General features: G+C 53.2%; 1 protein-coding gene across 1 annotated transcript; it reads left to right on the top strand.

The window, feature by feature from the left end:
* The first annotated feature begins 1,179 nt into the window (after positions 1 to 1,179).
* On the top strand, positions 1,180 to 6,386 carry Islr2 (immunoglobulin superfamily containing leucine rich repeat 2). Its single transcript, XM_004628738.2, has 3 exons — positions 1,180 to 1,251; positions 1,794 to 1,893; positions 3,066 to 6,386. Exon 3 carries the CDS (start codon positions 3,074 to 3,076, stop codon positions 5,303 to 5,305), a length of 2,232 nt encoding a protein of 743 aa, XP_004628795.1. The 5' UTR covers positions 1,180 to 1,251; positions 1,794 to 1,893; positions 3,066 to 3,073; the 3' UTR covers positions 5,306 to 6,386.
* Positions 6,387 to 13,076: the final 6,690 nt, after the last annotated feature.

The raw sequence follows: 13,076 nt of genomic DNA, 5'->3' as shown, positions 1-13,076 counted from the left end.
GGGCTCATTAAAATGCTTAACATTCAAATCGGGATATTGATCCCTGCAGAGGCCCAAAGGCGCAAGCCTTTGACTGCCAGTGAGACTGCCAAGTGAGACCTTCGCCTGCTGGGGAGTGGGCTGTGGACCCCGTGGGCCCGGAGATCCCAATGCCTACAAAAGGGACAAGGGGCAGGGACTCTGGTTCTCCAAGAGCCCAAATCCTGTTCTGCTTCTGGCCAGCAGCTCTATCTCTCATAGGCTCTGTCTATCTCTGTGGGCAGTACCAAGGCCCCAAGGGAGTTTAGTCAAATGCCTGGACATCCATCTCTATGATTCTGCATCCCTGTCGCTAAATGAAGTATTGGGGTTCTGCCAGATAGGGAGAGGCAGGAACAGCAAGTCCTGAGTTTGCTGAGGCCAGCTGTTGTGTGAGGTTGTGAGACAGCGGGGCGGCAGTATGCCACCCCAGCTTGGAGGACAGTGTGTGTGTGTGTGTGTGTGTGTGTGCACTAGCGAGGCTGTGAAGACACTGGTGGGTGTGTGTGTGTGTGTGGAAAATGTTCAAATCTTACATCCCCGCCCACCGTGTTCAAGACAAGCAGACGTTTTGTAACTGTCCCTGTCCCTGTCCCTGTCTCCTGCAGCTTCAGCGCCCCATTCGCCCGGAACTGGCAGAACCTGATAGTGGAGGTGCTTCGGGTGGCAGGGAGCCCCACCCCACCCGCGACAGCGCTGTGGATGGTGGGCTGCAAGCACTGACTTTGCCACAAAGACCAGACGTGAAGAATTGTGGCTAGGCAGGGCTGCGGTGGGCTGGTGAAAGGGGCGGCTCTTCTCCGAGCGCCCTGCAGGGCTGCGTGTGCGGTTTCGTCTGGCTGGGGTGGTGGTGGGGCGGTGGGGGGGAGCAGGACTCATATCTGCTCAGATCCAGGCAAAAATGGCAGAGAGGGCGAGGCGCTCTGCTAACACTATCAATTATGCATAGTGTTGAACGTGGCTTCGGGGAGGAGGCGGCTAGCAGGGGTGCGGGAGGGGACGCAAGAGCCAGGATTCGTGCAGCCCCTCCGGTCTGCTGGAGGTCTTTCTATGCTACCCGCTGCATTTGCAAAAAGTGTTTCATAGGAGGGGACACGCCTCCCTTCCGTTGTGCGCCTTGTCGGTCTCTAAATTCCTCAAAGATGGTTTGTCTCACGTGTTGCGGGGTGTAAAAGTGGCTCGCATTCAATTAGCAGCGAAGCTCCCGGGAGCTGGCGGGACAGGCGCGCGAGGGTGAGTGAGCATGAATGGCTTTCGGTGAGAAACACGCGGGGCGAGTGTGCCCGCGAAGGTGTGTTTATGAAAATGCATGTGAATCTAGCAGGAGCGCGACACATCGACGATTATTTCAGGATGATGGATAATTGCAACCTGTGAGGGTCGATTGTGTGGAATGTGTCTGCGCGTGTGAATGCTTTTGAGCATGTGGGGAGAACTGTGGGATGAGGGACAGTAACAATGTCCGGGGGTGTCTAGGGGACCGTGGGTTTGGGGGTGCGGGGGACTGGGAAGAGCCCAGCCTAGGCGCCCCTTGTGATCAACTCCTCTCGGGGAGGGTCTCTACGGCTCTAACAAGCCTAGACGCGGCAGGAGGTGGGAGAGGCTGTGCGCGTTCCCGTGGAGCCCGGGGGCGCGCGAGGACTGTAACCTGCAGCTGGAGAGAAGTGGTGCTGACAGACTGGACACCAGGAAAGAGAGAAGTGCGACTTGGGGGCCAGGGGTGTCCTCAAACTTACCTGTCTCTTTTTTTGTGCCCCCACACCCGGTTCTTCCAGCCGCAAAGCAACAGATGCGTAAAGCGCCCGTGGGCTGTCATCCAGTCTGGAGACGGGGCTGCCGCCTGAAGGCTGCGCACCGGGCAACTGCGAGCGTTGGGTGAGTGCCACACTGGGGTGGGGGTGGGGTGGGGTGGGGCAGGCTCAGCCTTCCGCACCCCGCCCAGCCTTTGGGGAGGAACTGGGGAGGGAGGAGCCCTCCCTCGAAGCAAAGACCATAAAGGAGACATAGGATCCCAAAGACGGGATTGGGAGGGGCTCTGCCAAACCCAAGGGGGGGGAGTGTATGTAAATATGTTTGTGTGGCCTTATGGAGTCCCTTGGGTACTCTGGAGCACTGGAGAGAGACCAGAATCTTGAAGCTTCTCCAGCTTGATGAGCTGGTAGCTGTCCCCTCACCTATCTCCTGGGGGCCCCTCGTGTTCCTCACCCCAGGAGCTGCCTGAGCTCTGTAAAACCTCAGGGGAAGGCTTTGGTGACTGTCCCCAGAACACATCTCCTTGCATGGGAGACGGTTTCTCTTCCTAGAGCATCCCTGGCTCTTTTCTGGGGACAAGTGACTTGACCAAGGGTGGAGCAGGGTCTGTGGGATGGGGCAGCCCTCTGTATCTCCCCTATGATTTGGTTTTCTTCTCAAAGGAGGGCTGTGGGCAGGAAAAGTTGCTCCCATGTTCTTGTGCATGGGTCACTTCTCATAATGAGCAGGAAAGTGCTCAGTGCTGTGCTGGAAAGCGTGGTGTGAGTGCTGGGTTTGGTGCTGAGAACAATGGGGCCGCAAGAGTACGCTATATGGATGCCTGGGTGCCGTGTGTCTGTGTCCGGAAAACGCACTGCGAACCCTCAGAGACAGCAGCAGGCCCTGTATATGGGGGGTGTTGGCCATGCCAGAGTTTCTGCTTGTGTTGTTGTGTGCCTGGGTGGGGACAAAGGGCTCCAGAGAGGACAGACATCCTTCCTGGATATCCATACCCATCTTACTGAGGTTGAATGAAGACTTAGAAACACAAAGAGGTCAGTGAAGAGCCCACTGTTGATCAGTGACTGGGGGACTGATGGAGGGGCAGCTATAGGGTGAAGGGTCGGTAGGGAAAAAAGCGTGAGCCCTGCTCTCTGGGAAAGGAAGATGAGGCCCTGACAGGGAGAATCTATAGAGTCCTGGACTTATATTGCGCTTCAGTCATGTCCAAGAGAAGTTCTGGGGCACAGAGGGGATTACTGGAGCCTAAACTAAACCAAGCGCCCATAGTCACCGTCCCCCCACCTCCTTTGCAGGAGCGGAGATGGTGCCCCTTCGAGCTGCATGGTTGGCCTGGGTGCTGCTAGGAGCGGTCCGGGCGTGCCCCGAGCCCTGCGCCTGCGTGGACAAGTACGCGCACCAGTTTGCAGACTGTGCCTACAAGGAGCTGCGAGAGGTGCCCGAAGGACTGCCGGCCAACGTGACTACGCTGAGTCTGTCCGCCAACAAGATCACTGTGCTAAGGCGCGGGGCCTTCATCAACGTCACGCAGGTCACGTCGCTGTGGCTGGCACATAGTGAGGTTCGTACCGTGGAGCTGGGTGCCCTGGCAGTGCTTAGTCAGCTAAAGAACCTCGACCTGAGCCACAATCTTATCTCCAACTTCCCTTGGAGCGACCTTCGCAACCTGAGCGCGCTCCAGCTGCTCAAAATGAACCACAACCGCCTGGGCTCCCTGCCCCGCGACGCACTCGGCGCGCTGCCGGACCTGCGCTCGCTGCGCATCAACAACAACCGTCTGCGCACTCTGGAGCCGGGTACCTTTGACGCGCTCGGTGCGCTGTCCCACTTGCAGCTGTACCACAATCCCTTCCACTGCGGCTGCGGCCTGTTGTGGCTACAAGCGTGGGCAGCCAGCACGCGGGTCTCGCTGCCCGAGCCAGACTCTATCGCTTGCGCCTCTCCTCCCGCGCTGAAAGGGGTGCCAGTGCACCGCCTGCCTGCTCTACCCTGTGCGCCCCCCAGCGTGCGGCTGAGCTCGGAGCCCCCGCTGGAGGCATCTGGCACCCCTCTGCGCGCTGGCTTGGCTATCACGTTACATTGCATTGCTGAAGGGCACCCCACTCCCCGCCTGCAATGGCAACTTCAGATCCCGGGAGGCACCGTGGTCTTAGAGGCGCCGGTCCAGAGCAAGGAGGACGACTTGGAAGGAGCAGAGGACGGGGAGGAGGAAGGAGATGGGGAAGTCCCCACCCAGACGGAAGCCCCAACACCGACTCCAGCACCTGCGTGGCCCGCGCCCCCCGCCACCCCGCGCTTTTTGGCTCTGGCAAATGGCTCTTTATTGGTCCCGCTCCTGAGTGCCAAGGAGGCGGGCATCTACACATGCCTTGCTCACAATGAGCTGGGCACCAACTCCACGTCAGTACGTGTAGCAGTGGCTGCCGCTGGGCCCCCAAAGCATGCTTCTGGTATAGGAGGAGACCCTGACAGGCAGGCCCCAACCTCTGAGCGCAAGGTTATCGCCAAGGGCCGGGGCAACAGCGTCTTGCCTTCCAAACCTGAGGGCAAAGCCAAAGGCCAGGGCAATGCTCAAGTCAGCATCCTGGAGGCGACCGAGGAGGAGCAGGAGGAAGAAGATGGAGATGAAGCGGAAGGCCAAATCCCAGTGAACCCAGTGGAGGAGCAACACTGTGGCCACGGGGACCCCTCTCGGTACGTGTCCAACCACGCATTCAATCAGAGCTCAGAACTCAAGCCTCATGTCTTCGAGCTGGGCGTCATCGCGCTGGACGTGGCGGAGCGCGAGGCGCGGGTTCAGCTGACTCCGCTGGCCGCACGCTGGGGTCCTGGGCCCGGTGGAGCTGCGGGAGCTGGGCGGTCCCGGCGGAGGCCCCTGCGCCTGCTCTACCTGTGTCCGGCTGGGGGCGGTGCTGCCGTGCAGTGGTCCCGCGTAGAGGAGGGCGTCAACGCGTACTGGTTCCGTGGCCTGCGGCCTGGCACAAACTACTCTGTGTGCCTGGCACTGGCAGGCCAGGCTTGTCACGTGCAAGTGGTGTTCGCCACCAAGAAGGAGCTGCCCTCGCTGCTGGTCATCGTGACGGTGAGCGTGTTCCTGCTGGTGTTGGCCACCGTGCCCCTGCTGGGCGCTGCCTGCTGCCACCTGCTCGCCAAGCACCCAGGCAAGCCCTATCGTCTGATCTTGAGACCGCAGGCTCCCGACCCCATGGAGAAGCGCATCGCTGCGGATTTCGACCCGCGCGCCTCCTACTTGGAGTCAGAGAAGAGCTACCAGGCGGGCAGTGGAGAGGGCTGCGAGGAGCCCGAAGAGGCCCCGGGGGAAGAGCTCGACGAGGACCCGGAGCAGGGGGATCCTCACGGTGACCTGCAGCGGGAGGAGAGCCTAGCCGCCTGCTCCTTGGCGGAATCGCAGTCTAAGGCCAACCAGGAGGAGTTCGAGGCAGGCTCTGAGTACAGTGATCGGCTACCGCTAGGTGCGGAGGCGGTCAACTTGACACAGGAGATTAACGGCAACTACAGGCAGACAGCGGGGTGATTCGCAGTGTGCCCAGCCCGGCCGCCTCACCCCACTTTGGGTACCTGGCATGCCTGGCAACAGAAGCTTAGGGCTGGCAGAATTTATGCCCCCCACCCCCTGCCCTCAATCCCCTCACCCTTCCCCAACAGTGACCTCTGAGACCTCCTAACAGGAGGTGGGCTGAATTCTCAGCCCTCGCCAGCCGTGGGCGTCTTTTTCTTGATGGGCTAAGTCTGCGTCTTCCCCAAGCACACGGTTCTGCTTCAGCCTCCTCACACAAAGCACCACGGGCTGAGGCAGATGCAGTCTATGCCCCTCTATTCTTATGATTATTAAAATCTTCTAAATCCGAAGAGCAGCAGGCTCACCTGTGCTCATCTGTGTGCCCTGGAGCCAGGGGAAGACTTTGGAAATGTCTGGCGGTAACTGTGGCTCCTGGGCTTGAAGGAATGCGTGGATCTCCGCCTCTTCTGGCCTGCCATACCAGAAGCCAGCTACACTTTAGATTGGAAGTACCCCTACCCCTTCAGACAGGAAACTAAATCTTTCTGCCAAGCCCCCATCCCCACCCCCCATCCCACTTCTGCCCAGCTGGAGCGCAATCAGGCGCGGAGCGCTTTGGAGCTCTGTGTTCTGATTTTCTTGTTTCGTTATTTAAAAAAAAAAAAAAAAAGTAACATTCTGGGTCTGGTGCTAACACCCCTTCCCAACCTTTGGAAGACGGTGTGCTTGTATCAAGAGAGGAGAGGAATCCGTTTTCTCCTCCCTTCCTCTTAACTGGAAGCACGCTGGGACCGTGCTCCCCGGTTCTGCAGAGGGGTCCCAGCTGGGTCCCTAGCCAATGTTGTCCGTGTCCTGAGGGAGCCTGAGATGCGCACGCTCAAAAGCTGCTTCTATAGCTCCGTGGGGCGCACGCCCCCAGGTAGCAAGCGCGGGGCGCTGGACGCCGTTTAAAGCTCCAGGGGCCTCTTGTCCACCGGGGCTGGTGACCTGGAGCACACAAAGCCTGTAGCCTAGGATGGGGACTAAGAAGTCGCTCTGTCCCCGCCCCACCCTTCTCTCCGCGAGCATAGTGATTTCCGCGTGTCGTCCTAGCAGAGCGTGGTCTGTGGGAGAAATCTGTGTCCTGTACAGTGTAGGTAGGGGGGCGGGCGGGAGGAAGGGGGGAAGGGAGGGAGGGAGGGAGGGACTGGGGGGGGTGGCTAGGCGGGGTTCGTTACTAGATTTTTCAGGAAAGCGTCACGGGTGGGTCTCAAGCCTTGGGAGCAGTTCTCTAGGCCAAGCGCAGCACAAGCGTGGCTCGGGGGCGGAGTAATCCTCCAGAGCTCGCGTCCTTTTCTAAACGCGTCTGTATGTACACTGTCAATAAAACAATCAATTTGAACTGGGCTCGGTGACTTTTGTAGGGGGTGAGTTTTGTAGGGGGACAGAATAAGGAGGCCTGAGGGAAGAGGGAGGAGAGCAAGGATAGCAAGCGTGTCTCCCCTTGGGATCTTTTGTGTGGTTCCGTGTTTATCTGTTGGCCTAGTGATTTTGCCAGGTGTTTGCAGATGGTCTGCCACTTCTGTTCTCCTAGTCTGGGGTGGAGGGGTAAAATTTCGTGGGCTGTGAGAAGACCGGAAGTGAGTGGAAGGAGAAAGCAAGCGTCTGCTTCCGCTGGGAGCACGTGTGTGACCAGGTCCCTACCGGGGGTGCAGCAGTGAATTGCCTCCTTTCTACTCAACACCAGCCACTGAGCTCTCTAGGAAGCTGAGGATGGAGCAGAGGGGATCCACGGGGACGGAACTGGTGTGGCTGGCACAGGAGAAGCCCTAACACAAATTTAAGAGCTGGCAAAACATGGAGCGCAGGGCCGCGGAGATGGCTCAGTAGAGTAAGTGCTTCCCTGGCAAGCGCAAGGACCTGAGTTCAATCCCAAAAAGAAGAAGAAAAAAAAAGAGAGAGTAGTGCGAGGGGTCCTGGAGGGCCACCGTGGAGTGAGGGATGAAAAGCACTAATATAATAGCCCTGGACATGGGTAAGGAGAGAAATGGGGAACCAAGAGTGGACACAGGGCTCTACCCAGCCTTGGGAGGTTGGGCTGCTTGGCTGAATCCACGCAAGTAGTCCAGGAAGTGGCCAGGAAGGGTGTGGAAGAGGAAAGAAAGAGAAATGAGTGGTACAGCTGAGGATTCCATGCTGACCCTCCCTCCCTTCTCCTGCTTCCCATCTGCTTTCCTCCCTCACCCTGTCTGTACATATCAGGTCTTCCTAACTGGCCTAGGTCAGACACCAGCATCCTGTTTTCTCTCCAGGGTTCGTCTTTTGGCTGAGACTGTGACACTTCTCAGAGCCTGAGCCAGGCTCCTTTCTCAAACCAGTAACTGATTTAAAGAAAAATCCCTTCCAAGGGCCACAGCCTGAGCACTGCCTGAGCACTGCCTGGGTCCCAGGGCAGCCCGCCCTGCCCCTACAGGCCACCCCTGGCCAGCAAGCAGTACTCTCTTTCAGGAAGGGCGTTGCTTTGTTCCATCTGCCAGTACTCAGCAGTCTGGGCCCAACCTAATCCTCCTTTCTGTCCCTTCCTGCCCTCAGGGTTGGGGGCCCTCCGAAGGCTGCCAGGGATCCTGGGTACCTCCTGGGAAAGGGGCAGGGGAGCTGAGCATTCAACCCCTTGTCTGGGCCAGAGCTTCCAAACAGGAGCGGGCACTGCTCAGCCAGAACTTGTGCTTCCTGGAAAAGGCTGGGCCTAAAGCCCCAGGACAGAAAGGGGTAGGTGCTGGAGGCCAAGGGCAGAGTTCTGATGCCAGGCCTCTCAGAAGCTCTGGTTTCTGACTACAGGATGGACTCATATATGCAATAATCCTCAGCCTCTAGCTTTCCTTCCTATCTCTTACAGTTTTGTTTTTTCGCTTTTTTTCCCACTCCACCCCTTTTTCATCTGTTCTCTTTTCATTGACCCAATTCAGAGACTCACTTGAGGTTTAATTCTTCACTGTGGCACAGCCATCAGGAGTTGTATGACCCTGGCTTGAATTTATCCAGCCACAGGGAGCTCACTACTCCCTCACCCAACCCTGGGAGCCAGTACTGAGCAGTTTTAAATGTGTCTGTCTCTGCTGACACCCCTCAGGCTTGACTGCCACTAGCCTGTGCCACCCACTCTCCAGCACCTGTAGAGATTTGGAGATGTCTTCCCACCTCCATCTTTTATGTCAGGGCTCCCCAGCTTTGCATTGGGTGTACCTCCTTTGGGCACTCACTGGGTGCTTTGGGGCTATGCAGGCTTAGCTTCCTGGAGGGCAGAAACTTGCCTAGGTACCACAGGGTATTAGGGAGTGTGTATGTGCACCGCATGTGCACATGTTTGTACATCTCTGAATGCGTATTGGGGAACCTGGAAAATGATCAGGAAATGCAGTATGACAGCAGCAGCCTCGGAACCCACAGCAGTTTGTCAGGCGCAGTAATTGTTTGAGAGACATAAACCAGGTCCCCAGAATGTGGCCTTGAATCTGATCAGAAACTTGTCTGCAGAAAGGTGCTTAGAAAAGAGAGCCCTGCACTCCACACAGAAATGTTTCCTAAAGATCCGCTGCGAGGAGGGGACCATCAGAGAAATGTCCATTAGTGCGAAGGAACAAAGGACAGTAGGGACAAGGGAACAGCTGCTGTAGGGCTTCTGCTTTGAACTGGGTGTCAGGAATACACCTCTCTACCCATGACTGCCCCGAAATGCCCACAACTAAAGCTAGCATGGCCAAAGGTCAAGTGAGGCAGTGACTGTCTGGGCTGTTACTCCCAGAGGGTGACACAGATCTCAATTTCCCTCTTTGGTTTTCAGGGAGAGGTTGTATGGTAGATAAAGAAAAACGGGTGGCATCATGACTGCCTCGCCTACTAGGAGACTCCTCAAGGAGAGGGACCTGCATAGGAAGAACTGTGCTGTGTGCTGCAGGGATTCTGACCGAGGAGAACTGGAAGGCTTGATCTTTTCAGGGATGAGATGTATTCTTTTTTTTTTTTTTTTTTTTTTTGCGGAACTGGGGATTGAACTCAGGCCCTTGTGCTTGCCAGGGAAGCGCTTATTCCACTGAGCCATCACCCCGGCCCCGAGATGTCTTCTTAATGGGATGCCAAGCCCATGTATGAACACACGAGGAAAGGTGGTATGAATCACCAAGTTTGATCTAACAAATGCCTTTCCCTTACATACCTGCACATAAAGACATTGGCCAGAGAAACTTCGAGAAAACAAGGCATGGAACAAGCAGTGGTATTTCAGTTGTAAGATGCCAATTAGCTGACTGCATTTGAAATGTGCATTTGAAACCCACACATACATGTTCAATGATGAGAGTTTCCCTTAGGGCTCTAGAGGCAATAATGTTATATTGAAAATTAAAGATCCACTGTAACTAGCATTAGAAGCACCTTGCAATATTAGTGTTTAGCTCAAAATATAACAAATAAAGGTAAGCAAGATAGCTCAGCAGGATAAGTGCCTGTTTAGGCAAGCACAGGGACCAGATTTGATCCCTGGCACCACAGGCAGCACCAGCCCTGCTCTTGGGCATGCTGAGCCGGCCAATGAAACTGGACATGTGGTGCATGCCTGCAATCCCAGCGCTGTGGAGATTGCAGACAGGAGGATCACTATGAGTCCAAGCTGTGGGGCTGGGGAGGTAGCTCAGTAGAATAAGCGCTTGTCTGGCAAGCACAAGGACCTGAGTTCAATCCCTGGTTCCACTGCGTAGTGAAACTCTGTAACAAATACAATCTATGCTGGGTAGAAAAAAAAAGGCAACTTGTTAGGTTAAATTAGTTGGAAAGACTTTTTTTTCCCCCCTTCAGAACCAGGAGTTGGAAAGACTTTGAATCATCTTTTAGTTGAAGAAGTAATTGTAAGATGATAGGACTCTAAAAATTGTGCTAATTGGGTCTGCTTTGTTTGCACTTGTGAATGTAAATTTAATAATGAAATTTAAGTCCACATGGAACAAGGAGAATAAAAGTGTTTATATTTTTATCAACTGTTTATGACTTAGGCTTATTCTCTTGTGTATTAGGAGTTAATTTAGTTTTGGCAAATTAGATGCATTTTTCTCTTGGCAACACTAGCAAACCAGTCCTCAAATTAAGTTTAAAAGCCATTGAAAGCATCTAGCCACTTGAAAGAAAAACTGCCATGATCACAGAAATTAGAGAGGAACTTCGTAAAAATTGATCAGGGTTGGAATGGGAACACAATAGCAATGTGTGTGTGGTACTGGGGATCAAACCCAGAGCCTTGTGAATACTAGGGAGATACTCTACCACTGAGCTACCTCCCTAACCAAGTGCTTTTGAATAAAAGTGGTTTATTATAATCTGGACTAAGGATTCTAGTGATTGTCACCTAAAATTAATTTTTTTTTTTTTTTTTTTTTTTTTTTTTCTTTTTTTTTTGTGGAACCGGGGATTGAACTCAGGCCCTTGTGCTTGCCAGGCAAGCCCTTATTCTACTGAGCTATTTCCCTGGCCCATCACCTAAAATTAATATAAATAATGTAAAAAATACTGATTGAACTCAAGCCCTCTGTACACTGAGCTTCATTTCTAGTCCTTTTTCAATTTTTTTTTTTTTTTTTTTGAGGCATGGTCTCTATGGTGCTAGGGGGCTGGAACTTGCAATCCTCCTGTCTCATCCTTCCAGAATGCTGGGGTTATAGGCATTCGATGGCTTTGAACTCAAAGCAGCCTTCTGAGGTGCTGGAAATGAACCAGATCTGGATTTGAGAAGTGGACGTTTGCCTGTATGCATATGTAAAAATTTATTCAACATTTGTGCCCCCTTATTGTATTTATAATACCTTGATTTTTCCCAATGGAAAAATAACCCTTGAAAATAAGGCCACAGGGCTAGGGAGATGGCTCAGTAGAATCAGTGCTTGCTTGGCAAGCACAAGGGCTTGAGTTCAATCCCTAGTTCCACCAAAAAAAAAAAAAAAGGAAAGAAAATAAGGCCACAACATTGTATGGGTGCATTATAGTACTGTGCCATCTGAGATAGTAGCCACTGGCTGCATGTAATTGTTCAACTTTTAATTAATTAAAATTAACTGCAATTTAAAATTCTAGAGGCCGAGGAGATGGCTCAGTAGAATAAGCGCTTGCCTGGCAAGCCCAAGTGTCTGAGTTCAATCTCTGGTTCCGCCAAAATAAATAAATAAATAAATAAAAATTAAAATTCTAGCCCCCTCAAGCACACCGACCACATTCCATGTGCTCAGTGTCCACACACACACAGCCAGGGCTGCTACACAGGTAACAAGGACGGAGACCATTTCTACCATCACAGGGAATTCTATCCTAGTGCTGATGCAGAAAATTGGGACACACAGAAATGCATTGAAAAATAATTATTCAGAATTCCTCCATTCAGTGAAAACCATAGTCAGGATCTTATAGTTTGCCCTTGCTCTTTCTCAAATAATTTCCGTTATATTGCATGAGTCACATTCTTTTTTGTTTGTACTTTAGTACAGGGTCTACAGGGTCTACAGGGTCTCACCACGTAGATCAGACTCCTAGTGATCCACCTGTTTTCAGCCTCACAAACGCTAGGATTACAGGTGCACACCACCATGCCCAGTCTCAATCGCAGCCTCAGTGCACCCCAGAGGTGGGGCCAGCACAGCATGCTGGGGATCGAACTCCAGCCACTGTGCTCTGCCTAAGCAGGGACTTTAGTCTGCTGAGATATCTGGCTGGCCCATAAGTCCCATTTTATTCCTAAAATAATTAAATGTAATCACCAGTACAGTGAAACTCCCCTTGACTACCACCTACAATTCAGAGCTTTCCCCAGCAGCAACTAGAAAACTATATTTATTAGATTATCATGTAGTAAAGCATGTATCTTTTGGGGCCTTCTTTTCGAATGTCTCCTATAAACAATGCGTCCCAGCATGGCAAAGCACAGTGGTGTGTATCACTAACGCCATCTCAGCTCAGGGAGTTTCCACCTGTTCAAGGGCACCAAAGGGTGTTATCCCCACCACCCCTGCTCACCAGATGTCTGCAGGTTTTCAAATCCTGAGCTACTGTGGTCCTAGGATATTGGGGGAGGGGCTATCACCCGGGAAAGCCCAGCCGAGAACCAAGCACAGAACCCGTAGGCTCTACCATGTGGGTGCTCCCAGGGCAAGGTGACAACTGTAACCAAGGCTGGCTCTGCGGGTGCCAGCTGGTGGTCAAGCCTGAAAGCAATGCTGGCAAGCGTGGGTCGAGAGGCCTGTAGGCATGCTTTAGCTCCCCTTCGCTGCTCTCCTGAGCATCACACGTGAGTGGGAGTGCAGCATTCTCTCACGAAGCTGCCCTGGATCCCTTTGTACTCACACAACAGCCATCCCTTGGTGGCACTGCAGGGACACAGCATCGACCACACTATATACTTCCCAGTGTTTACCTTTGGACACAGTTCTTAACTCATGAATTGTTAAACTTTCTTCAGTTTAATATGCGCATTTACAGCTATTAACATCCCCTGATGTACCACTTCAGCGGCTTCCCCCAAGTTTTGATAAGTAGTGTTTGCACTGTCGTTTAGTTTTAAATATTTTATTTCCACCAGCTTTGTTCTTGGACTCATGAATAATTCAGACATATGCTTTTAGATTTTCAAATGATGTGAGTTTTTCTTCTGTTACTTTTGTTATTATCGTTATTTTTTTTATGTTTTGGTGGTACCAGCAATTGAACTCTGGACCTTGCACTTTTCAGGCAGTCCCTTATGCTGCTGAGCTATCTCCCCGTTCTTACTTCTGTT

The sequence above is a fragment of the Octodon degus genome, unplaced genomic scaffold (assembly GCF_000260255.1).
Source record: "Octodon degus isolate 3935 unplaced genomic scaffold, OctDeg1.0 scaffold00026, whole genome shotgun sequence".
NCBI lineage: Eukaryota > Metazoa > Chordata > Mammalia > Rodentia > Octodontidae > Octodon > Octodon degus.
Note: the sequence above shows the minus strand (reverse complement) of the source record. Positions and strands in the feature narration are given on the sequence as shown.